Consider the following 27,165-nt stretch of genomic DNA (forward strand, 5'->3'; position numbering starts at 1 on the left):
TGCCGGGCTTAGGTTACTCTGGGTGGTAACATTTGCATATTTTTTCGATGCAGGATGAAAATCTGTTGTCAATTGGATGGAAACCTAGCGAATGTTGCCAATTTAGCGACTTTGTCGCTATATTTTGTGAGTTTTCAGACACCTCCAACAAATGTTATTGGTAAAAGAGGCTAGTGATAAATTCAGCTACTTTTCAGGCTGCCTTTGGGGAGTTTAAATATTTTGCCAATCAAATACAAATCAACATATCAGCCTGGATCAAAATGACACTTTAGCGCGTCTGTGTTTGCATTACCTGCATGTGTACAAGACGAGCCATTGCTCAAGGAGAGAGAGACAGTCGGACATTGCTGCAGCAGGTAGCCTATAAAATAAATCAAATTGTATTTGTCATATGCGCCCAATACGACTGGTGTAGACTTTACTGTGAAATGCTTGCTTACGAGCCCTTCCCAACAATGCTGTTTAAAAATATAAATAAAATAGTAACACAAGGAATAAAATAAAATACACAAGAATGGAGGTAATTTGAGTGTCCCAGATGTACATTTACTATCTTACGTTTAGTCTATGAGACCAGGCTGGCTAAATGACTCAAATGTACAAATGTAAATTTAGCAGTCTGGCTATTTAGCAGTTTTATGGCTTGGGGGTAGAAGCTTTCTCGTAGCATGATGGTCCGAGAACCGATGCTTCGGTACCATTTGCCGGATGGTAGCAATGTGAACTGTCTATGGCTTCGGTGGCTGGAGTCTTTGGCAATTCTTTAGGCCTTCCTTTGACACTGCCTGATATAGAGGTCCTGGGTGGCAGGGAGCTTGGCCCCAGTGATGTACTGGGCTGTGCGCACCACCCTCTGTAGCGCTTTGCGGCCAAGGGCGGTGCATTTGCCATACCAAGCAGTGATGCAGCCAATCAAGATGCTCTCAATGGTGCAGCTGAATAACTTTTTGACAAATCTTTTCAACCTCCTGAGGGAGAAGAGGCGCTTGGTCTTACTGCCATTGAGGGAGAGGTTGTTATCCTGGCACCACACTGCTAAGTCTCTGACCTGCTCCCTGTAGGCTGACTCATCGCCGTCTGTGATCACCGTTGTGTCCTCAGCAAATTTAATGATGGTGTTGGAGTTGTGCGTGACCACACAATCGTGAGAGCACAGGAGGGGACTAAGCACACACCCCTGAGGGGCCCCCGTGTAGAGGGTCAGCATGGCGGAGGTGTTGTTGCCTACCATCACCACCTGGGGCCGGCCTGTCAGGAAGTCCAGGATCCAGTTGCAGAAGGAGGGGTTCAGTTTCAGAGTCCCTAGCTTGGTGATGAGCTTGGAGAAGACTATGGTGTTGAACGCTGAGCTGTAGTCTATGAACAGCATTCTCACATAGTTATTCCCCCTCTGGTCCAGGTGGGCGAGGGCAGTGTGAAGTGCAATTGAGATTGCATCAAATATGATAGAGAACAGACTAATAACTAGGTAGCCAATTCAAAAACAGATCTTGCACCCTTTAGTTAACTGTTTAGCTATTATTAGCATGTATTAATGTTTTCGTCATGTCCCAAAAAACTTTCCACCCACACTCGCAAATAAGGCCATACAAAGTTGATTTGCTTTTTTGAACAATTCATATGATTCATTTAAACTATTATTTTTTATGAAACTAACGATTCACTTCGCCATTGTATTAGTTGGAATTCGGTTCAATAGCGGTGAATCGAATACTGTGAATCAAAATAATAATTTGTGAATCACAAACAGTTATTTTTTGATTATATGGGACATTGCAACTCAATAGATGCTAGTCAGCCTGCAAAGTAAACACTTCTAAGGTAGAAAGTGCCCATCCCTGCCAAGGTGGTAGAACCCACTCCACCCAAGGTGATTGAGACCACCCCAGCCAAGGAGGAAGTGCCCATCCCAGCCAAGGTGGAAGTGCCCACCCTAGCCAAGGTGGAAGTGACCACCCCTGCTCTCAGGGTGGAGAAGCCCATTTCTACTGCTGCTGCCAAGTTGGTGAAAACTACACCTGTCCATGTTGCCTTTAACAAGGTCACCCAGATGACAGGTACACTCACCTTTTCTTCCTGTTTATTTCAGATAGTCAAAGTCTCTGACTATGTGTCTGTCTCTCTCTATATATATTAATTTTCTTCCTTCAGACTTACATTCCCTTAAATCAATGTTGGATCGTCTAAAACACTGGTTCCCAAACTGTGGGGTGAGGGGTCGGCAGGGGGATGCGGAGGGAAAGGTAGGGGGAGATTAACAAATGCAAAACAAATACATGTATACACTACCGTTCAAAAGTTTGGGGTATCCATTAAAATTACATCAAATTGATCAGAAATACAGTGTAGACATTGTTAATGTTGTAAATGGCTATTGTAGCTGGAAACGGCTGACTTTTAATGGAATATCTACATAGGTGTACAGAGGCCCATTATCAGCAACCATCAGTCCTGTGTTTCAATGGCACGTTGTGTTTGCTAATCCAAGTTTATCATTTTAAAAGGCTAATTGATCATTAGAAAACCCTTTTGCAATTGTGTTAGCACAGCTGAAAACAGTTGTGCTGATTAAAGAAGCAATAAAACTGGCCTTCTTGAGACTAGTTGAGTATCTGGAGCATCAGCAATTGTGGGTTCGATTACAGGCTCAAAATGGCCAGAAACAAATAACTTTCTTCTGAAACTCATCAGTCTATTCTTGTTCTGAGAAATGAAGGCTATTCCATGAGAGAAATTGCCAAGAAACTGAAGATCTTGTATAACGCTGTGTACTACTCCCTTCACAGAACAGCGCAAACTGGCTCTAACCAGAATAGAAAGAGGAGTGGGAGGCCCCGGTGCACAACTGAGCAAGAGGACAAATACATTAGAGTGTCTAGTTTGAGAAACAGACGCCTCACAGGTCCTCAACTGGCAGCTTCATTAAATAGTACCCGCAAAACACCAGTCTCAACGTCAACAGTGAAGAGGCGACTCCGGGATGCTGACCTAGGCAGAGTTGCAAAGAAAAAGCCATATCTCAGACTGGCCAATAAAAATAAAAGATTAAGATGGACAAAAGAACACATACACTGGACAGAGGAAGATTGGAAAAAAGTTTTATGGACAGACGAATCGAAGTTTGAGGTGTTCGGATCACAAAGAAGAACATGCTGGAGGAGTGCTTGATGCCAGCTGTCAAGCATGGTGGAGGCAATGTGATGGTCTTGGGGTGCTTTGGTGGTGGTAAAGTGGGAGATTTATACAGGGTAAAAGGGATCTTGAAGAAGGACGACAGATATCAAGAGGATTACATTCAGTATGGATTCACATGCCTCATGGTCGATGGGGATCCACATCCACAATATGTTGTGTTTGGATGTGCTAGCAAATTACACTTTGAAGCCAGTGAAACTGAAGAGACATTTACACACCAAACACATTTACATTTACATTTACGTCATTTAGCAGACGCTCTTATCCAGAGCGACTTACAAATGGGTGCATTCACCTTATAGCCAGTGGGATAACCACTTTACAATGTTTTTATTTTTTTTGGGGGGGGTGGGGTAAGGGGGGTGGTAGAAGGATTACTTTATCCTATCCCAGGTATTCCATAAAGAGGTGGGGTTTCAAATGTCTCCGGAAGGTGGTGAGTGACTCCGCTGTCCTGGCGTCGTGAGGGAGCTTGTTCCACCATTGGGGTGCCAGAGCAGCGAACAGTTTTGACTGGGCTGAGTGGGAACTGTGCTTCCACAGAGGTAGGGGAGCCAGCAGGCCAGAGGTGGATGAACGCAATGCCCTCGTTTGGGTGTAGGGACTGATCAGAGCCTGAAGGTACGGAGGTGCTGTTCCCCTCACAGCTCCGTAGGCAAGCACCATGGTCTTGTAGCAGATGCGAGTGTCATATCTGATGAGTGGTGGCCAGTTATTGCTGTCAACAAAGAGTCCGTTTATGCTGCATCGTGTTAGAGGCTTTTATTAAAATCACGAGATTACAGCATAAGTTACAGGTGACATGACACCCGGAGAGTGACGCCTCAGAATGGCTGCTCGTTCTGCCCTCTCCTTCGTTTTCCCCCCTATTTATAAACAATGATGCTCCCTCTTCTGGCCAATCACCAGTCTCCCCTGTCTACAACACACTTCCTGTCGGTTGTACGTGACGTTACACTAAAACATATACTAACATAAACAACGTTCCATTTCTTCATGAAAAACATTTAACAAAGACATAATCTTCATATACGATATTCCCCCCTTCGAGACGAACAGTCTCGAAAACAAACAGAATAGGATTATGACTAGTAACAATTTATCTTATTGAGTAGGTTTAACATTAAACCAAAAACATTCTCCTCTAGAGTGTAAATACCTTTCTATGAAATATGAATAACTGTTTATGAAGTGTGAATACATCACTATCTTTATGAAGTGTGAATACATTACTATGAAATATGAACAAATCTCTATGGAGTGTAAGAGCGAAAAACTGTCCGGCAACCTTCCATCCATCAATCAAGACAGTAAAATTCTCTCACGGTCCCTCTGCCCCAGGCAACCACCTTCGGTACTCCAGATAAACTCATAAACCCTGTAAATGCATTTGAAACTATGATGCAATTAAATACACATGTAAGCCCCTGCAAACAAAATCCTATCCAAAAACATCCACTTGTAAGGCTGGTCAACCCATTGGACCTTACAGTGAACCTCTCCCTGCCTAAATCCCTGTCCCTAAGCATCACCGAAATAAACAAAAACATCTAAGATCCTCACATGTATTCAATAACATCAAACATCATTCTACAAAAATTAATCCCTAAGAATATGACACAATTATGTATTACACATGTCTATATTTCATTGCAGACACTGGAATGTAGTCCACTACACTTCATCTCCCTGTAGTCTCCTCTTCCAATGGACTGTTGATGATGGAATCGGCCACCCCCTCCTTGTTTCATCTCCTCCAGTCATATTGTCCCTTTTTGAGTATTTCAATCTCCACATGTCCCCCAAATGCTTCTGGAAGAAAAGAAAAAGACCAAACAGTATCCTTTGCAAAACAACACTTTCAAATTGACCATCAATATCAACTAAGAATATAAAAATGATATATAAATGATGCATGAATCACATAAACCCATTCCCCCCTTGATTCATAAATCATACTACAAATCACACTAATATTGGAAGAAAAAAAAAATTTGGAAAATGATCAAAACATAAAAAATGATATTTATCCATTCAGTTCTACTTGTCCATCTTTATCCAGATCAGGAACAGTCAACACCGGCATCTGAGTGTTGTCTCCAGGCATCACTCTCCAACCTATCTCAATATTATAGCTTTCTCAAATGTCAGTAACAAATTACAAACATCACACAGTGTTATCAAAGTTGCCATTAAATGTAACCCATCACTGCCCCTACTGGCCTACCTGATCTTGCAACCAAGATTTCGCTGACTTCTGCTCTCTCAGATCTCCCAAATGCATCCCTTATATTTTCAATGCATATATAACTATCTGAACTATATGGACTCAAAGTATCTACTAATGTTATCAATATGATCTTCCCAAATGTTACACCATACCATGGAAAAAATCCCCCCTTCTCCCTTAGATTTATCCTTCAATGATAGGCTTGAAGACTATGACATGTAGTGTCACCCTTTTAACCCTAGATTTAGCTGTGTCCGGTGCTATCCCTCTTATAATGGTAAAAACCTCATATGGAAGCTTCAACGTTGACATGTAACAACATCCTGTCTATCCATAGTGTAAGAATATATATGCTTTATCACCACAAACCCTCTAAATATCTTTAAAATTCCCCATAGTCACATTGTCAGGCAAAAGCTAATCTTTTAACCCTCAAAGTCCTGCTGTTCCTACTAACTGGTACATAAAAAGTAACATATTTCTCATTACTACCCTTAAGGTCATGCATATAACATCACAATCTGATATTCCCATAAACATACCCCTTACCTCATATGTTTTATTAGAACAAAAACAACTTTTAGCCCTCAATGGTTACACCTCAAATGCTTCAGTTACGCTGTTACCTGATTTTTCTTTCCATCTAACAAATTCACACAAGTTAATTCACTTAACCCAATAACACCTAACCCTAGGCTTAAACAAATGTTTTGACAACAACATTATTTTATCTGTTACTGATTGTTGCTGATACCACAGTCATGACAAAGCATAAGATTGACACATACTTGATAGAGGTCGAACGACCGTCTCTAACATGTTTGGTTCTGGAATTCTCACCAGACATGGACCCTCAAGATTCCTCACTGATCTTACAGAATGAGCTGCTGGAACCTGCCCATCTATCTCTAATCTTCACAACAGAAGAATCAAACCACTCCCTTTAGTTTCTCTCTTCCCTAACGAGCGGTACTGATCAGATACCTCTCCTTGTCTGTCATTAAAATCAAAGACCTCATCCTGTCCTCCATGATAGTATCACTATTCTCTCTACTACTATCTGTTCTCCTATTTTAACCCTATTCGTCTTGCTACCCCCTTTAATTTCAGAAAAGTTGTTGTCGGTGTCATACTCCCTACATTTGCTATTGCCATCGTATCACTAATCCCTTCCAAAGTTACCATTAAAGTAGTTGATGTATTAACCTTAATTACTTCTAGTGCGAAAGTTCCCGTTATCCTCTGTGTATTATCTACTGTTGGAGTGGCTACTGTAACCTATTCTTCCTGAACTCCCTCAATGACTGTGGAAACGTCAACAGACCTCAAATCTTCCATTATAAGCGTCACTTTACGAATTACATTGCCTTTTAACCAATAATTCTTAACCGGAACAAATTCTAATGCTTGCACTAGATAAGTATACTTCTTCTCCATAATTATCTCTCCATGGGAGAAACGTCCCCATCCTAACCCCAAAATTGGCGCTGGAGCTATTGGTTCCCTTATAATCAAATGCGATATATTTATGGCTTTAATAACTATCAATGTTGAAAGAGTTAAATTGCTTCTCACTGTTGTTATAATAGACTGAAGTGTTAATGTCCTTAGTTACTTCTAGTTTTTCCCAAAGAAAAGTTGTCTTTGCTTGTACTTCCATCTATCACCACTAGTGTCACTTTTTCCCCACTCTCAGTCCTTTCTCTAATCCCTGACTTTCAAACTTTTGATTATAAAAAATACACCTATAATTACCTTGATCTTCCTACTCTAAAGTGTCATTCACCATTGTTCTCTCTCTCTTACTACTAACTTTGAAACTTAGCTTACTGTCTTAGAGTTCCTTCAACCTAGTTCTCCTAACTTATTTTAATCTAATCTTTTCCTCCTAACCTTTAAACTTTTTCCACTGATTTATTCACAAAATCCCTTTACCACCAATTTTTAGAATATGTGATTGGGAAAGTCCCCACCTGTTTTTGACTTCTTTACACACAGACTTGGCAAACGACTAAACACCTTTTAGCCTAGCCTGAAATCCCTTGGTGTAAGAATGTAACCCAGACTCTTTTAAATCCTCTATCAGACAGCCGTTTAGTGCACATCCTATTGTACCATTCAATTTACACCATGCATCTCTTCCCAACACTGCAACCGATTTATGTCCTAATATTAGTATGTCTATTTTAATTTCTCTTTGATTTTTATAGCAGAGCTCCATTGGTTCCCTAAGAGTAATTAGCTGTTTACTACCTCAAATCCCTATCCTAATTAGTCAATTTTACATAGTGAGATGTTTAACCTCTTTAGGCTGAACACAGATACGTTTTTCCACTATTCACCATCACTTCTCATAGTCCTCTGGTTTTACTTCAATTGTTAGCTATTTTCTCTTCTTCTCTAATCGTTGCTATCAGCTGGCACCCCCCTTCCGGATCTTCTAGGCACTAACAGGTGATCTTCACTTGCTCCTTTATCTACCTCTGTTGTTTTCTCCTGACGCATTTCCATCACAGGTAAAGTACCCAAGCTGTCCACAATTATAACAGTCTTCTGAAAGTTGCTGGAAGTGTAGCTGAAATCTTCCTCCTCCTTCTATTTCTTCTCGTCCTCTTCCTCTCCAATTCTGTGTCTGTCCAGAAACTGGCTGTGGATATGGAACATCTGGTACCCCCTTGGCTGGTACAATTGCATTTGATATTGTTCAGTTGAAGCTGTAACAGTGATTGTTGATTTGGTTCACTCTGATTCTTCATAACCAAAGCTTCTCTTCTCCACCCGTTGTATGATTGAGTTTTCTCAGAGTTTCTTCGTCCTGTTCTTTCTTCTTCTCCAATTCTTGGGATCCTCTCAGCAGTTTCTCCTCTTCTGTATCTTCGGCTGTGTTACTTCTTCTAAACTATTTGCTTTATCCAGGCATGATAAACATCGGTCTATATATCTATTTCTTCTTTGCTAGTCATTGTATGATAAAATCCTCTTGAACATAAAGCACCCTTAATCTACAAATCTTCATCGCTTTCTTCATCTTTGCTTTCATCAGAGATCAAATCTCGTGTATCCTTCTTCCTTCAACTTCCATCAGAGATCAAATCTCTAGTATCCTTCTTCTTTCCTCTCTTGCCAACTTCCTTCTGATCACAGAGTCATCTCCACCCATGACCTCTTCATCATCACTCATCTTCATCATCCTCATCTTCTTTAAGTTCCATCCTCCTTAACCTCACTCTTCTCTTCCAGACATCTCGTTTCCTTCCTTCTGGAGTTTTGGATTCATCTTTATCGTTATTTCTGCTTGTCCTCTATCTATTATTCGTTCATCTCCATCTCTGATGCAACAATCACCCTCCTGGATGATCACTGGAAGCTGAGGATAAACATCCCTAAGCTGTACTTTTTACTGAATCCGTATGTGAGAAAGGTGTACTAACTTCTGCCATTAGTTTTTCTAACACTACTTTCTAACACTACTTTAGTTAAAGGATTACTATTTTTCCCCTATATCAACCCTTTTATATTCCTTTATCGTGAATTATTTTATTTTAGCCTGTATAGCCTATGGCTTCCCCCCCTGTAATTATTTTTTAAATAAATCAATTAAAAATCATGAATAATTAAAACCAATTTGTATTCCTATATCACCAATTTATCAATTAGTGTTGGCTATCTTACCACAACCCATCAAATGCAAGTAAATGTAAGTTAGTCAACTTCAAAGCAATCTTAAAAACAAAGCCTTCTAACCTTACAACCCTTTGATTTTTATCAATTCCATTGTTTAATATGCACCCAAGTATCTTAATTGCAGAATAATGTCAGTACCTGATTTCCAACCGAACTGTAATCCAGCCCAGTGATGCACAGAGACTCCAAAATGCAAATTTTATTCAAATAGTATTTGCCAAGCCTATGTAAAATTGTCATAACATCACATATTTTGTTAGGGATGATTTTGTGAACTAGCCTGATATCTGATCCTCTGCCTGCGTCACACCTTGTCACGTGACGCACGTCAGCACTTCCTGCATTTCCTCTCTCTCTCGTCTGTCGTCTAGTCCTATTGCTCCTCTCATATGACAGAAGAACATACACAGAAAAAGACTTTAGTAGTTAATGCAATCACTGAGTATTTCCAACCATATTCAACATTCCTTCGTTCACCCATTATTCACTCTAAGACTAAACTCAGAACTAAATAGATCGCTCAAAAACATTTTTATTTTATTTTAATCCGTCATTTAATTTAATTCATTATACTCCGTCAACATATATTCAATTTATAAATTCACTACATCTCAACAAATAGTTTCATGTTCGAACAACAGCCGTTTAACAACTAGGAGATTCTTTCCCAAATCTCTCTTTTCTGTGGCTATTTTTCCGTCTCCCCCTTGCAGGGTAACCCCAGATGGGACCTATGACCTTTACCCACAATGCAGTTTTGTAGTCTTAGCACATAACCGCATGTCGTAGTTTTAGCCCCGTAAAATCAAGCGCATGCGCACATCCATTTAATCCCATGCTTGCCATACAATAGAAAGATAGCATTACGCTACAGCTTCACTAATTTATACGTTATACTCACACAATTACACATAACAGAGCTCACATTTGCGTAGAACTTTCAGTTCCCCCCACATACAAACAAGTTTAAGAGGCTTGAATCCATCGCAGTGGACCTCTAAGGTTAAGATTATCATGTAGCACGCAACACAATTAGCATTTAGCAATTAGCATTAGCATTAGCTTTAGGTACAATGTGACACAACACACATTTAGCATTTAGCATTAGCATTAGCTTTAGGTACAATGTGACACAACACACATTTAGCATTAGCATTAGCCTTTAGCCAACTGCGGCCTACAACCTGTAACAAAACCCGCATTGCGTCTTCAATTGATTACTGTTTCGTTTGTCCTAAATTTATTCTGCCGTGAGTATGGCTATTTAAATGAGCGGTTCCACCCACGCAAATATCCCGTCGGACAGAAGATGAGCAGCCAATCCCCAAGAAAATTTCCCACCAACCCCAGTCCCAGACTGACCTGAAAACTCCTAATGCGTTTCCAGGATTTTGTGGCCCACCATGCGGTCGCCCCGTTCGTCACGAGGGCTTATCTAAACCTGCAATGCTCTAAAATTGTATACATATCTTGGCCCCGATTGTTCTTGACTTACTATTCAAGCAACACATCTCTATAAACAATCCATAAACTCTAACCACTTTTGCGCTGTTTTTAAAATTGTATAATGATTAGCCAGACCCCCCAGTCATCAGCAAAAACACCACCCGAGGCACGGTCGTAATGGTACATTCCTCCAGTGTACACAAGCAGTAACAAAACTAACAACTTAGCTGTGTTTGGTCTGGTCATGACTCCAGACCGAAGTTAGCTTGAGTTAGCTTGGCGGCTCCCAATGCAGCAGAGGAGAGATTGCAGACCACTCCTGGCAAGCTCGCCATTTGTCGTATCGAGTGAGTGGTGGCAATTATTGCTGATGAACAAAAGGAGTCTGCTCATACTGAACGTTGATCATAAGGTTTATTCAGACCACAAGCTTCAGCATGAGTGACAGGTGACATGACACCCGGAGAGTGACGCCTCAGAATGGCTGCTCGTTCTGCCCTCTCCTTCGTTTTCCCCCCTATTTATAAACAATGATGCTCCCTCTTCTGGCCAATCACCAGTCTCCCCTGTCTACAACACACTTCCTGTCGGTTGTACGTGACGTTACACTAAAACATATACTAACATAAACAACATTCCATTTCTTCATGAAAAACATTTAACAAAGACATAATCTTCATATACGATACGAGCTTCAACTGGAAGCCAGTGGAGTGTGCGGAGGAGTGAGGTGACGTGAGAGAACTTGGGAAGGTTGAACACCAGACGGGCTGCGGCATTCTGGATGAGTTGTAGGGGTTTAATGGCACAGGCAGGGATCCCAGCCAACAGCGAGTTGCAGTAATCCAGATGGGAGATGACAAGTGCCTGGATTAGGACCTGTGCCGCTTCCTGTGTAAGGCAGGGTCGTACTCTCCGAATGTTGTAGAGCATGAACCTACAGGATTGGGTCACCGCCTTGATGTTAGCGGAGAACGACAGGGTGTTGTCCAGGGTCACGCCAAGGCTCTTCGCACTCTGGGAGGAGGACACAACGGAGTTGTCAACCGTGATGGCGAGATCATGGAACGGGCAGTCCTTCCCCGGGAGGAAGAGCAGCTCCGTCTTATCAAGGTTCAGCTTGAGGTGGTGATCCGTCATCGATACTGATATGTCTGCCAGACATGCAGAGATGCGATTCGCCACCTGGTTATCAGAAGGGGGAAAGGAGAAGATTAGTTGTGTGTCGTCTGCGTAGCAATGATAGGAGAGGCCATGTGAGGATATGACAGAGCCAAGTGACTTGGTGTATAGCGAGAATAGGAGAGGGCCTAGAACTGAGCCCTGGGGGACACCAGTGGTGAGAGCACGTGGTGCGGAGACAGCTTCTCGCCACGCCACTTGGTAGGAGCGACCGGTCAGGTAGGGACGCAATCCAAGAGTGAGCCGCGCCAGAGATGCCCAGCTCGGAGAGGGTGGAGAGGGAGGATCTGATGGTTCACAGTATCAAAGGCAGCAGACAGGTCTGGAAGGACAAGAGCAGAGGAGAGAGAGTTAGCTTTAGCAGTGCGGAGAGCCTCCGTGACACAGAGAAGAGCAGTCTCAGTTGAATGACCAGTCTTGAAACCTGACTGGTTTGGATCAAGAAGGTCATTCTGAGAGAGATAGCAAGAGAGTTGACTAAAGACGGCACGCTCAATAGTTTTGGAGAGAAAAGAAAGAAGGGATACTGGTCTGTAGTTGTTGACATCAGAGGGATCGAGTGTTGGTTTTTTGAGAAGGGGTGCAACTCTCGCTCTCTTGAAGACGGAAGGGACATAGCCAGCGGTCAAGGATGAGTTGATCAGCGAGGTGAGGTAAGGGAGAAGGTCACCAGAGATGGTCTGGAGAAGAGAGGAGGGGATAGGGTCAAGCGGGCAGGTTGTTGGGCGGCCGGCCGTCACAAGTCGCAAGATTTTATCTGGAGAGAGAGGGGAGAAAGAAGACAAAGCATAGGGTAGGGCAGTGTGAGCAGGACCAGCAGTGTCATTTGACGTAACAAACGAGGATCGGATGTCGTCAACCTTCTTTTCAAAATGGTTGACGAAGTCATCCACAGAGAGGGAGGAGGGGGAGGGGGAGGAGGATTCAGCAGGGAGGAGAAGGTGGCAAAGAGCTTCCTAGGGTTAGAGGCAGATGCTTGGAATTTAGAGTGGTAGAAAGTGGCCTTAGCAGCAGAAACAGATGAAGAAAATGTAGAGAGGAGGGAGTGAAAAGATGCCAGGTCAGCAGGGAGTCTAGTTTTCCTCCATTTCCGCTCGGCTGCCCAGAGCCCTGTTCTGTGAGCTCGCAATGAGTCATCAAGCCACGGAGCTGGAGGGGAGGACCGAGCCGGCCGGGTGTATAGGGGACATAGAGAGTCAAAGGATGCAGAAAGGGAGGAGAGGAGGGTTGAGGAGGCAGAATCAGGAGATTGGAGGGAGAAGGGTTGAGCAGAGGGAAGAGATGATAGGATGGAAGAGGAGAGAGTAGCGGGAGAGAGAGAGCGAAGGTTGCGACGGCGCATTACCATCTGAGTAGGGGCAGAGTGAGTAGTGTTGGAGGAGAGCGAGAGAGAAAAGGATACAAAGTAGTGGTCGGAGACATGGAGGGGAGTTGCAGTGAGATGAGTAGAAGAACAGCATCTAGTAAAGATGAGGTCAAGCGTATTGCCTGCCTTGTGAGTAGGGGGGGACGGTGAGAGGGTGAGGTCAAAAGAGGAGAGGAGTGGAAAGAAGGAGGCAGAGAGAAATGAGTCAAAGGTAGACGTAGGGAGGTTGAAGTCCCCCAGAACTGTGAGGGGTGAGCCATCCTCAGGAAAGGAACTTATCAAGGCGTCAAGCTCATTGATGAACTCTCCAAGGGAACCTGGAGGGCGATAAATGACAAGGATGTTAAGCTTAAATGGGCTAGTGACTGTGACAGCATGGAATTCAAATGAGGAGATAGACAGATGGGTCAGGGGAAAAATAGAGAATGTCCACTTGGGAGAGATGAGGATTCCTGTGCCACCACCCCGCTGACCAGATGCTCTCGGGGTATGCGAGAACACATGGTCAGACGAGGAGAGAGCAGTAGGAGTAGCAGTGTTTTCAGTGGTAATCCATGTTTCCGTCAGCGCCAAGAAGTCGAGGGACTGGAGGGTAGCATAGGCTGAGATGAACTCTGCCTTGTTGGCAGCAGAACGGCAGTTCTAGTGGCTGCCTGAGACCTGGAAATCCACGTGGGTGGTGCGTGCAGGGACCACCAGGTTAGAGAGGCAGCAGTCACGCGGTGTGAGGCATTTGTATAGCCTGTGCGGAGAGGAGACAACAGGGATAGACAGAGGCATAGTTGACAGGCTGCAGAAAATGGCTACAATAATGCAAGGGAGATCGGAATGAAATGAACTAAACATCTGGGAAAGGAGAGAGCGGGGCCTCCCTCACCACAACACCCAAATATAACTCTCCCAACTTCCACCTCAGAAACTATAATTGTTGTAAACTACAGCGGTTCAATGTTTTCTAGGAATAGACTAACTTAGTTTATTCAGCTAGCTAACTTGGTACAGTAGTCTTCCGTGAAAATCGTCCAGGGCACCTAGTCATAAGACGCCACAGCCAGCTAGCATGCCGGACTCCAACAACATGGTTTAGCACCAATACTCGGCCACAACAAACCACCAGTGTGTCAACACGCCAAGCAGATAGTCCGTGTCCGTGTCTAACGTTGTGGGTTAGTCCCGACAGCTTGAGCGAGTCCGTCGTCAACTTATTCAGCCAGTTAGTTAGCTAGAATAGTTAGCATACTAGCTAGCCATTGCTTTCAGACAAAGAAGAAACCCCTCCTTTCACGGCACGAACACACAGAGAGAGCCAAGCTAACGTTAACTAGTCACCCATGTCCCGAATACCTTGAACGACTCTGGCTACCAATATGTAAAAACAAAACACAAATGTAGGTTATGACTTACCCCTAGCAGCTACTGTTAGCTAGCCAAGTGCAAAGCTAGCCACTGAATTGACTCAGCCAGTTCGCGTCTGTTCGCTAGGTCGTTCTAGCTATTGTTTACTAGTAGCTATCCAAGTAGCAACAAGCTAGCTAAATTTCAAGCACAGTAGCCACTTACTACCTAACGTTAACGGTTCAGACAATGAGGTTAGAAAACAGCTGAATGGTAGGCATTATTGTATGTAATTATTGTAGGCAGCCAGCTGGCGTAATTACAGGCACTCTCAGGCGTGAAACAACTATACCGTTGCTAATAGTTGCCAGTAGCTACCCGCCAGCTAGTCCAGGTAGTGGGTTAGCTAGCTAGCTTCGTGCTTCACCGGGCTCAGCCGAATATAATACTAACCTACAATAATTACAACCCACGATAACTACCTACAATACCTAACTACAATCTAAATACATAGTTTAAGCTACTCGACAAAGCCCAAACTATGTATAAAGCCAAGCTTACCCGACGACCTCACCCGACAACCTCCTCCTGCTACAGATGGCACTAACACCCAACACACACTGATTTTTTCCATCGCAAAGTTCAAGATGTGCATGGCCAAAAGCAGATATTGACCACACATAGTACAACCACTACCAAACCCCAAGCTGTATCTTATGAAGTGGCATATCTCATTGCAAAATCAAAAAAGCCACACACTATTGGTAACACTCACATTCTCCCCGCAGCAATAGCCATGTGTCAAGCTATGCATGGTGAGAAAATAGCCAGTCAGCTCAAACAAATCCCACTGTCTGATAATACCGTTGCCCAGCGAATAGATGGTATGGCAAAAGACACAGAGTCAGCTTATTGATCGTTTCAAAGAGAGTGGGACATTTTCTCTACAACTTGATGAGTCGACTGATATATCGCATGCAGCTCTTATATTCGTAAGATAGGCCTACTGCTATGAGGGGAAACTACATGAAGATGTGTTATTTTGCAGTGCGCTTGAGGGGACATGCAAAGGACAGGATATATTCAACAAACCTGATGGAAAGATCCGGGAGGAGGGGCTGTGTTGGGAGAACTGTGTGCAGGGGTTAAAGTTCTCCATCACTGCGACAGATTTCCGTCTTATGGATTCTGGAGAGATTATTTTAGAGATCAGTGTAGATCCACAATAAAACACCTATGGTATTGCCCCTCAATTAAAAAAGCAGCTTTCAGAAAAGCTGAAAACGGAAATGTTTTCTTTCAATGCTGATGAATTCACCAATGAGAACATGGACAGAAAAGTTTCAACAAAGCAACTAGCTTCAAGGAAAGTCAACATTGCAGATGCATCAGCCCTTCTGCATCAGCCCTCAAGCTAACTGATATTCTCAATTCCTTTCGCCTAAACTGGAGTCAAATTGTTAGTATAATTCTGGATAACTGTGCAGTAATGAGGGGCAAAAAGTCTGCAGTGGAGACCTAAGCGCGAAATGAAAACCATGCACTTCTAGACATCAGTGGAGACACAGTTCACATGGTTTCCAATGCCTCTCCAGTCTTATGTAGAAGACTTCTGCTCTGATGTCTACATTGACAAATTCCCCAAATAAAAGGAGGTTTTTGCAGAGTTCCAGTCTTTGCTTCATATGAAGATCAAGAGCCTAAAACAACTAATCAGCAGCAGGTTCCTGCAAATGCTGAAAGTATGCAACCGAGCACACAAGATGGATGCACTACTACAGCTTCTTGTCTCCCCCTGATCAACACAAACAAGATTTTTACGTTTTAGTAGACACTCTTATCCAGAGCAATTTACAGGAGCAATTAGGGTTAAGTGCCTTGTTCAAGGGCACATCAATAGATCTTTCACCTAGTCAGCTACCTGGGCGGCAGGTAGCTTAGTGGTTAAGAGCGTTGTACCAGTAACCGAAAGGTCGCTGGTTCTAATCCCCAAGCCGACTAGGTGAAAAATCTGTCGATGTGCCCTTGAGCAAGGCACTTAACCCTAATTGCTCCTGTAAGTCGCTCTGGATAAGAGCGTCTGCTAAATGACCAATTTAATTCAAACCAGCAACCTTTCTGTTACTGGTCCAATGCTCTTAACCGCTAGGCTACCTACCGCCCCATACTGTATGGCATCTTTGTTTTGAATGTATAATACCAAGTTATATATTGACTGTATTGTTTTTAGAATACACTGCTTTAGATGGCTCTAAATCTGGTGGTCCCAAAAGTAAAAGTGTGTGTGTGGCATAGCATAGGCATGACAGCATCACAGTTTTGTTGTATAATTTTGTTTTAAATCTATTGTGTTGCAGATGGCTTCTCAACCAGGTTCTTGACAAGCATGCAGTTACATCTGATGAAAGGCCAGAATAACTTTTCTTCAACAACAGGCAAAATCTGTGAGTCAGACTTATGTCAACAGCAACCGGAAGAAACACATCTGTTTGCTGTTCTCAGAGTTCGACAAGCTGACAGCCTTAATCGATTTGTACAGAGGTACACTATATATACAAAAGTATATGGACACCCCTTCAAGTTAGTGGATTTGGCTATTTCAGCCACACCTGTTGTTGACAGGTGTATAAAATCGAGCACACAGCCATGCAATCTCGTTAGACAAACATTGGCAGTAGAATGGCCTTACTGAAGAGCTCAGTGACTTTCAACGTGGCACCATCATAGGATGCCACCTTTCCCACAAGTCAGTTCGTCAACTTTCTGCCCTGCTAGAGCTGCCCCGGTCAACTGTAAGTGCTGTTATTGTGAAGTGGAAACGTCTAGGAGTAACAACGCCTCAGCCGCGAAGTGGTAGGCCACACAAGCTCACAGAACGGGACCACCGAGTGCTGAAGTGCGTAGTGCAACATTCACTACCGAGTTCCAAACTGCCTCTGGAAGCAACGTCAGCACAAGATCTGTTCGTCAGGAGCTTCATGAAATGGGTTTCCATGGCCGAGCAGCCGTACACAAGCCTAAGATCACCATGCGCAATGCCAAGCATCGCCTGGAATGGTGTAAAGCTCGCGCCATTGGACTCTGGAGGAGTGGAAACGCTTTCTCTGGAGTGATGAATCTAGCTTCACCATCTGGCAGTCTGATGGATGAATCTGGGTTTGTCAGATGCCAGGAGAACGCTACCATAGTGCCAACTGTAAAGTTTGGTAGAGGAGGAATAATGGTCTGGGGCTGTTATTTATGGTTCGGGCTAGGCCCCTTAGTTCCAGTGAAGGGATATCTTAACGCTACAGCATACAATGACATTCTAGACGATACTGTGCTTCCAACTTTGTGGTAAGGGAAGGCCCTTTCCTGTTTCAGCATGACAATGCCCCGTGCACAAAGCGAGGTTTGTCGAGATCGGTGTGGAAGAACTTGACTGGCCTGCACAGAGCCCTGACCTCAACCCCATCGAATACCTTTGGGATGAATTGGAACGCAGACTGCGAGCCAGGCCTAGTGGCCCAACATCAGTGCCCGACCTCACTAATGCTCTTGTGGCTGAATGGAAGCAAGTCCCCGCAGCAATGTTCCAACATCTAGTGGCAAGCCTTCCCAAAAGAGTGGAGGCTGTTATAGCAGCAAAGTGGGGACCAACTCCATACTAATGCCCATGATTTTGGAATGAGATGTTCGACGAGCAGGTGTACACATACTTTTGGTCATGTTGTGTATGTTACTTCGTTTAGTTGAAAACTCACCTATATGACAACAGGACTATGTTTCCTCAAGCCATACATTTGCGTAATACCACATGAAAGAAGTGGATTAAAATGACATGTCATTAATGAATGATGGTTAAAAGTGCTGTGCTTGCATTTTACTATAACATGCCTAATCAGTTGCTAGTATATTTTTCAGGTGTGCTTCCAACATTTCAGGGATTCCTGAAGAAGCTGCAGCACGAGAAGCCCCTAATACATATGCTGCATGTTGAGATGGTGGTGCTTGTCAGGGAAATCCTCTCCAAGTTCATCAACCCTGAAGCCATCCCACTCAGCGTGAAAGACCTGTTGAAGCGGGATGTCACAAGGAAAGAACTGCAGTACCCTGACAAAGGGTTGTCTGTAGGGAAATACAGCTTCACTGCGATGAACAAGGCTCGGATGGAGAAGAAGCCTTGGTTCAAAGATGTTTACATCTCACTAAGAGAGGGATACATGAAGGCAACAAGGTTTCTCCAGGAGAAGCTACCTCTGGCTAATAACACAATCACATGTCTATCTGCTCTCAATCCATCCTTGATTCTCCATGAATCTATCAGAGGGGCTTTCAATAGCTTGGGAAAATCTCTTCCAAATGTATTGAAACCAGAGCAGCTTGGTCAGTTTGATGAAGAAGTCCGTGCTGGGAGCTCATTCCAAAGCTCGTGCCAAAGACTGTGGAGGATGCGGAATACATTGATGTGGACTGGTGGAGCAAGGTGTTGGCCATGAAAACCTCTGTAGGTGAAAAGAGATTCCCCCTCATAGTGAAGCTGGTCAGGGCTTTACTGAGTGTTTTCATGGGCCCACTTGTTGAGGGATCCTTCAACCTTAAGGATGACATTCTTGAACCAGTATAAAGCTGGGATGTATGTGGAAACCTACGAAAGCTTAGCCATAATCAAGTCCAACATGAAGGCAGTTGGCATAACAGCCTCTACAATGGAGATTGACCATCCACTGAGAAGGACCTGTCTGTCCTCCTACCAAACATACCAAGAGCACCTGCAGTAGAAGAAGGAAATCAAGACTGCCGGCCCAGACGGCATCCCTAGTTGCGTCCTCAGAGCATACGCAGACCAGCAGATGGAGTGTTTACGGACATATTCAATCTCTCCCTATCCCAGTCTGCTGTCCCCACTTGCTTTAAGATGTCCACCATTGTTCCTGTACCCAAGAAAGCAAAGGTAACTGAACTAAATGACTATCGCCCCGTAACACTCATTTCTGTCGGCATGAAGTGCTTTGAGAGGCTAGTTACGGTGAAGTATGGTGGTGGCAGCATCATGCTGTGGGGATGTTTTTCAGCTGCAGGGACTGGGAGACTAGTCAGGATCGAGGGAAAGATGAACGGAGAACAAAGTACAGAGAGGTCCTTGATAAAAACCTGCTCCAGAGCACTCAGGACCTCAGACTGGGGCAAAGGTTCACCTTCCAACAGGACAACGACCCTAAGCACACAGCCAAGACAACGCAGGAGTGGCTTCGGGACAAGTCTCTGAATGTCCTTGAGTGGCCCAGCCGGAGCCCGGACTTGAACCCAATCTAACATCTCTGGAGAGACTTGAAAATAGCTGTGCAGCAACGCTCCCCATCCTGACAGAGCTTTAGAGGATCTGCAGAGAAGAACGTGAGAAACTCCCCAAATACAGGTGTGCCAAGCAAGAAGACTCTGGGCTGTAATCGCTGCCAAAGGTGCTTCAACAACGTACTGAGTAAAGGTTCTGAATACTTATGTAAATGTAATATTTCAGTTTTTTATTTTTAATACATTTGCAAAAATTCCTAAAAACCTTTTGCTTTGTCATTATGGGGTATTGTGTGTAGATTGATGAGGGATAAAAACAATTTAATGCATTTTAGATTAAGGCTGTAACTTAACAAAATGTTGGAAAAGTGAAGGGGCCTGAATACTTTCTGAATGCACTGTGACAAAAAAAAATGTGACAAAACCATGAGTAGAGTTGAAAATGCGATGGAAACCCATTTCACTTGTATTTTTTATTAGGTACAGAATTTATGCGAAAAAGTTAATTTTGTGTGCACTGATTTTTACCCGCATCAAGTCCATTTGGTGGAAACCCACCACTGGTGGGAAAATGCGCATATTTTCTTTCTGTGGATTCTAGAATATTCGCAAGAAAATCTGTCGCCAATTAGATGGAAACCTAGCTACTGAAATTCTTTGAACATTTTATTTGACCTCCATCCATTGTTTGGTTTAGGTGACTCGCTCCAATTCCACACAATGCTTATGTATTACTGTCCCATCCCTGGTTTTTGAAGCATCCTCAGGTCAGCACCAAGTGCACATCATTAATCTAATTCGGCTTCACAGAGATTAACTGGTTAGTCCTTATTTACCTTAGTCTGGAATTCCCTAGTCTATAACTAATTAATCTGAAATTAAGCAACGTCTCAGAAAGCAATTTTTTTTATCTGGATTAAGTTAAGTAGAATTAGCCTAGTCCTGATTTAAATTAAACTCTGTCCTGGAAACCGCTCTGTGGTGTTAAGAAAAATTCTTACAAAATGTTATCATGTTTTTACAGCTACTCCTTACTGAGAAGGCCCTCCTAACATCTAACATAATTTTGCCTCTTTAAAACACTGAACCCTCATGTTTCTTTAAACTCTGTCTTTCTTCTTGCCCCCTTTCTTTATTCACCCTCCCTAAAATAGGGAATCTATCACGGTCATCATGTCCAATAAATTCAAATTAGGGAGCCTTAGCTCTGCTCCAGCCCCTTAATGCGATCTGGCTACACGAGCACACTCATTCATCCTGTGAGTCTCCATGCAGGGGACGATGCGATATCTGTCTCTTCCTGGATGGCCCATGCTGACCCCAGGCCTGTACTACAGCTAATTTAACGTCCTGTCTGTTTATTTATGAGGGCTGTTTGAGACGGCCAAACACAATGAATAACGCACTTCAGCTCTGTCTTTGGGAAGTATTAGTGGATTACAGTGTTTTTTTTAAAGCGACTTGCTGACACCGTTTACGTCCCTGGGCCAAAGCAGATTTGTGGAGCTGGCTGGCTCTCTCTTTGGGGTCACTGTTGAGATAGGAGAGGATGTTGTGCGGTTGTGTCGAAAAAACATGAGGAGAAATGGATGCCAAGTTTACTTGTCAAGTTTACTTACAAAGACACTTTGTCAACAGAAAATGTTTGACTGTTGTTAGTGTTGCAGTCTGCATTGGAAAATGACACCTCATTCATCAAATTCTGAGTAGAAAAAAAGAGAAGAAGAAGAAGAAAGACTGATAATATCCAAGAGAAGAAAGACTGATAATATCCTCTGATTCTGGTTTAGGCAGATCCTGTACACTCGCCTCATTGTTATACTGTATTTGTTCCCCAAAATATCCCACTTGACTTTGATCCAATCTTAAGGACAGCACACAAGATTCCAAGGCAATCAAGATAACATGGCTAAAAGCATCAGTGCTCCAAGTTAACTATCATGTTAATCACAGGCAGATTAGAACAACAGAACATTGTATTATCCATACGCAGCCCACTAAGAGCACCCCACAAATCAGCATCACCCGCAGGGGTCACAGAGTGCCTGAGAGGTCGTTTCACCACCAGCTTCGATCCTCATCCCGCACAACTAATCTCGATGGCCAACCAAAACAACCCCGCCGAATAGCTGCCGACGCTAAGGAATAAAAGGCAAATAAGACAGAGGACTAACAGCTATAGTTTTGATACGCACCAGGAAATGCAGGTGCACTCACTCTGTTCTGCCCCTTTCCGATTTCCTGGAAGCGGTGTCTGGACCACCAGTCCAGGTGGCCTAAAGACCAGACCGGAATGGACTTTCAATAAGAAATGTATAGTATTTACACCTGGAACTCCAACTGAATTAACCATCTCTTTGAATAATTAATGTAATTAATCAGTTTATGAGTAGAGCCAGAATGAAAACCATCTGATTTCCCTGGTCCACTCTGGGTATGGGCCACCACACTCTGATGGATGGGAAGCTGGGGCAACAATGGTGAGGTGATATTTATTAGTCTGTGATAATACAGCACAAGCAGCATGATGGGTTGCTTCCGGGCTGAGTACATACATGGTAACCACTAACCTGATCCACCATTCTGAAACAATGTAAGCTTGCGAGATCAAGATGGTTGATCAGGCTCGGTAACCACAGCTCTAGTTCAACATGCCTGTCTGTCTCTCTACCTCCTCATAAACCATAGACCTAATTTGTCCATCTCTGACTCACTCACTCAATCTCCTGTAATCTATTTGACCACTAGCATTTTTCTCTAGCACTACAGAGCTGTACAGACTCAACACTGACCTTGTGGGGACCTCTGCTGGTGTTTTACTGAAATTACAGTTCTTAACAACTGCTGCTTTTTAGAGTTCTGGTGTGATGAATATAAACCATGTTTCATGAGCTAAAATAAAAGATCCCAAAAGCGTATTTCTTTCAGATTTTGTGCACAAATGTGTTTACATCGCTGTTAGTGAGCATTTCCCTTTTGCCAAGATAATCCATCCACCTGCCAGGTGTGGCATATCAAGAACCTGATTAAACAGCATGATCATTACACACAGGTGCACCTTGTGATGGGGACAATAAAAGGCCACTCTAAAATGTGCAGTTTTGACACAGAACACAGAACACAATGCCACAGATGTTTCAAGTTTTGAGGGATAAGGCAATCAGAATGTCAGAATGTCATGCAATTGTCAGAATGTCATGCAATTGGCAAGTTGACTGCAGGAATGTACACCAGAGCTGTTACCAGAGGATTGAATGTCAATTTTTCTACCATAAGCCGCCTCCAATGTCGTTTTAGAGAATTTGGCACTACGTCCAACCGGCCTCACAACAGCAGACCATGTGTAACCACGCCAGCCAAGGACCTCAACATCTGGCTTCTTCACCTGCGGGATCGTCTGAGACCAACCACCCGGACAGCTGATAAAACTGTGGGTTAGCACAACCGAATAATTTCTGCAAAGTCAGAAACTGTCTAAGGTAAGCTCATCTGCGTGCTTGTCGTCCTCACTAGGGTCTTGACATGACTGCAATTAGGGGTCGTAACCGACTTCAGTGGGCAAATGCTCACATTCGATGGCCACTGGCATGCTGGAGAAGTGTGCTCTTCACAGATGAATCCCGATTTCAACTGTACCGGACAGATGGCAGACAGCGTGTATGGCGTCGTGTGGGCGGGCGGTTTGCTGATGTCAACGTTATGAACAGAGTGCCCCATGGTGGCGATGGGGTTACGGTACGGGCAGGCATAAGCTATGGACAACAAATACAATTTCATTTTATGGATGGCAATTTGAATGCACAGAGATACCGTGACGAGATCCTGAGGCCCATTGTCGTGCCATTCATCCGCCACCACCACCTCATGTTTCAGAATGATAAAGCACGGTCCCATGTCGTAAACAATTCCTGGAAGCTGAAAATGTCCCTGTTCTTCCATGGCCTGCATACTCACCAGACATGTCACCCATTGAGCATGTTTGGATTGGATGCTCTGGATCGACGTGTACGACAGCGTGTTCCGAGTTCCCACTAGGACTGGGTGGTATACCGTATTTTACTATATACCGGTATTGATGCATGGACCTGTTTGGGTTTTAACTTTACCTTCTATAACGGTATTTTAATGTTTGGTTTGTTAAATAAATGTGATACGCCTTGTGTAACATTCATTTTTATTATTTACTCTGCTACTTGAGTCATCTCTCTCTACTCTCTCTCTCTCCATGTCACTTTCCACACAGATCTAGCCCTGCCAACTGTCACTAAAGGAGCGCATTTGTTGTTGATCGACCACGAGACACTTGTGTTCAGTCTGCATGGTCAATGCAGCACATGCAACAATGTTGATGACAACGATGCTGTTTCCACTTTGCATCTTAATATATATCAACAAGTGCTCTATAATTACACTATTAGTTTGTGTTTCTTACATCTGCAAAAAGCTAGTTTGTCTTTTCTTAGCAAGTTGTCACTAAATTGTGTTAGCCGCTAATGCTAATTGCTAGTTAGCTGGCTAGCTAATAAATATAATGAGTCAGAACAAACGTAGCTATACAGCCTGATACCAGTGATGGTGTAGGCCTAAATCAGCATGTTGTTTGTGCAACAGTATCTTCTAAACCAAAGAGGATTAGGCAAAGCATGAATATGTTAGCTACATTAATGTAGCCAAAGATTATAGGGTCCCCTAGGAAACACTCACCAACATTTTGGTTCATACCCTATCACAATAACTCCTCCCTGGCACTTTCATTCGTTGTTATGTCAAACAATACTGTATTCAAAGTGCCCACTATTACAGTTGAAGTCGGAAGTTTACATACACCTTAGCCAAATACATTTAACCTCAGTTTTTCACAATTCCTGACAATTAATACTAGTACAAATTCCCTGTCTTAGGTCAGTTATGATCACCACTTTATTTTAAGAATGTGAAATGTCAGAATAATAGTAGAGAGAATTATTTATTTCAGCTTTTATTTATTTCATCACATTCCCAGTGGGTCAGAAGTTTACATACACTCAATTAGTATTTGGTAGCATTGCCTTTAAATTGTTTAACTTGGGTCAAATGTTTTGGGTAGCCTTCCACAAGCTTCCCACAATAAGTTGGGTGAATGTTGGCCCATTCCTCCTGACAGAGCTGGTGTAACTGAGTCAGGTTTGTAGGCCTCCTTGCTCGCACACGCTTTTTCAGTTCTGCCCACAAATGTTCTATAGGATTGAGGTCAGGGCTTTGTGATGGCCACTCCAATACCTTGACTTTGTTGTCCTTAAGCCATTTTTCCACAACTTTGGAATATGCTTGGGGTCACTGTCCATTTGGAAGACCCATTTGCGACCATGCTTTAACTTCCTGACAGATGTTTTGAGATGTTGCTTTAATATATCCACATAATTTTCCTTCCTCATGTTGCCATCTATTTTATGAAGTGCACCAGTCCCTCCTGCAGCAAAGCACCCCCACAGCATGATGCTGCCACCCCGTGCTTCACGGTTGGGATGGTGTTCTTCCGCATGCAAGCAGCCCCCTTTTTCCTCCAAACATAACGATGGTCATTATGGCCAAACAGTTCTATTTTTGTTTCGTCAGACCAGAGGACATTTCTCAAAAAAGTACGATTTTTGTCCCAATGTGCAGTTGCAAACCGTAGTCTGGCTTTTTTATGACGGTTTTGGAGCAGTGGCTTCTTCCTTGCTGAGCGGCCTTTCAGGTTATGTCGATATAGGACTCGTTTTACTGTGGATATAGATACTTTTATACCTGTTTCCTCCAGCATCTTCACAAGGTCCTTTGCTGTTGTTCCGGGATTGATTTGCACTTTTCGCACCTAAGTACGTTCATCTGTAGGAGACAGAACGCATCTCCTTCCTGAGCGGTATGACGGCTGCGTGGTCCCATGGTGTTTATACTTGCGTACTATTGTTTGTACAGATGAACGTGGTACCTTCAGGCGTTTGGAAATTGCTCCCAATTATGTCAATTAGCCTATCAGATGCTTCTAAAGCCATGACATCATTTTCTGGAATTTTCCAAGCTGTTTAAAGGCACAGTCAACTTAGTGTATGTAAACTTCTGACCCACTGGAATTGTGATACAGTGAATTATAAGTGAAATAATCTGTCTGTAAACAATTGTTGGAAAAATTACTTGTATCATGCACAAAGTAGATGTCCTAACCGACTTGCCAAAGCTAGAGTTTGTTAACAAGAAATGTGTGGAGTGGTTGAAAAACGAGTTTTAATGACTCCAACCTAAGTGTATGTAAACTTCCGACTTCAACTGTATACTGTATAACCTACCTAAAAGCAAGAGATCGCTATGTGCACAGGTAAGATCAGGGATATTGTGGTGAAATGGAAGAGGAAAGACTATGTAACTATTGTGACTTCGAAGAAATAGAGAATTAAACTCATTTTATCCTCTACTGACCTTTCTAGCACGATATACAGTACCAGTCAAAAGTTTGGACACACCTACTTATTCATTGTAGAATAATAGTGAAGACATCAAAACTATGAAATAACACATATGGAATCATGTAGTAAACAAAAAAAAGTGTTAAGCAAATCAAAGTATATTTTAGATTTGAGAATATTCAAATAGCCAACCTTTGCCTTGATGACAGCTTTGCACACTCTTGGCATTCTCTCAACCAGCTTCACCTGGAATGCTTTTCCAACAGTCTTGAAGGAGTTCCCACATATGCTGTGCACTTGATCGCTGCTTTTTCTTCACTCTGCGGTCCAACTCATCCCAAACCATCTAAATTAGGTTGAGGTTGGGTGATTGTGGAGGCCAGGTCATCTGATGCAGCACTCCATCACTCTTCTTCTTGGTCAAATAGCCCTTAAACAGCCTGGAGGTGTGTTTTGGGTCATTGTCCTGTTAAAAAACAAATAATAGTCCCTCTAAGCACAAACCAGATGGGATGGCGTATAGCTGCAGAATGCTGTGGTAGCCATGCTGGTTAAGTGTGCCTTGAATTCTAAATAAATATTCTGTCAGTGTCACCAGCAAAGCACCCCCACACCATCACACCTCCTCCTCCATGCTTCACGGTGGGAACCACACATGCGGAGATCATCCGTTCACCTACACTGCGTCTCACAAAGACACGGCGGTTGAACCCAAAAATCTCAAATGTGGACTCATCAGACCAAAGGACACATTTCCACCGGTCTAATGTCCATTGCTCATGTTTCTTGGCCCAAGCAAGTCTCTTCTTCCTATTGGTGTCCTTTAGTAGGGGTTTCTTTGCAGGAATTCGACCATGAAGGCCTGATTCACGCAGTCTCCTCTGAACAGTTGATGTTGAGATGTGTCTGTTACTTGAACTCTGTGAAGCAATCTGAGGTGCAGTTAACTCTAATGAACTTATCTTCTACAGCAGAGGTAACTCTGGGTCTTCCTTTCCTGTGGCAGTCCTCATGAGAGCCAGTTTCAT

The 27,165-nt window shown here is 43.3% G+C and overlaps 1 protein-coding gene across 1 annotated transcript in view; it reads left to right on the forward strand.

Annotated features, from left to right (window-relative positions):
• Positions 1-517: 517 nt before the first annotated feature.
• abrab (actin binding Rho activating protein b) overlaps positions 518-27,165 on the forward strand; it is a 34,763-nt gene continuing 8,115 nt past the window's right edge. Inside the window, 2 exon segments of the mRNA XM_045226570.1 lie at positions 518-523; positions 1,850-2,060. Coding sequence (XP_045082505.1) covers positions 518-523; positions 1,850-2,060 — 217 coding nt within the window.

This window comes from Coregonus clupeaformis, chromosome 17 (genome assembly GCF_020615455.1).
Source record: "Coregonus clupeaformis isolate EN_2021a chromosome 17, ASM2061545v1, whole genome shotgun sequence".
NCBI lineage: Eukaryota > Metazoa > Chordata > Actinopteri > Salmoniformes > Salmonidae > Coregonus > Coregonus clupeaformis.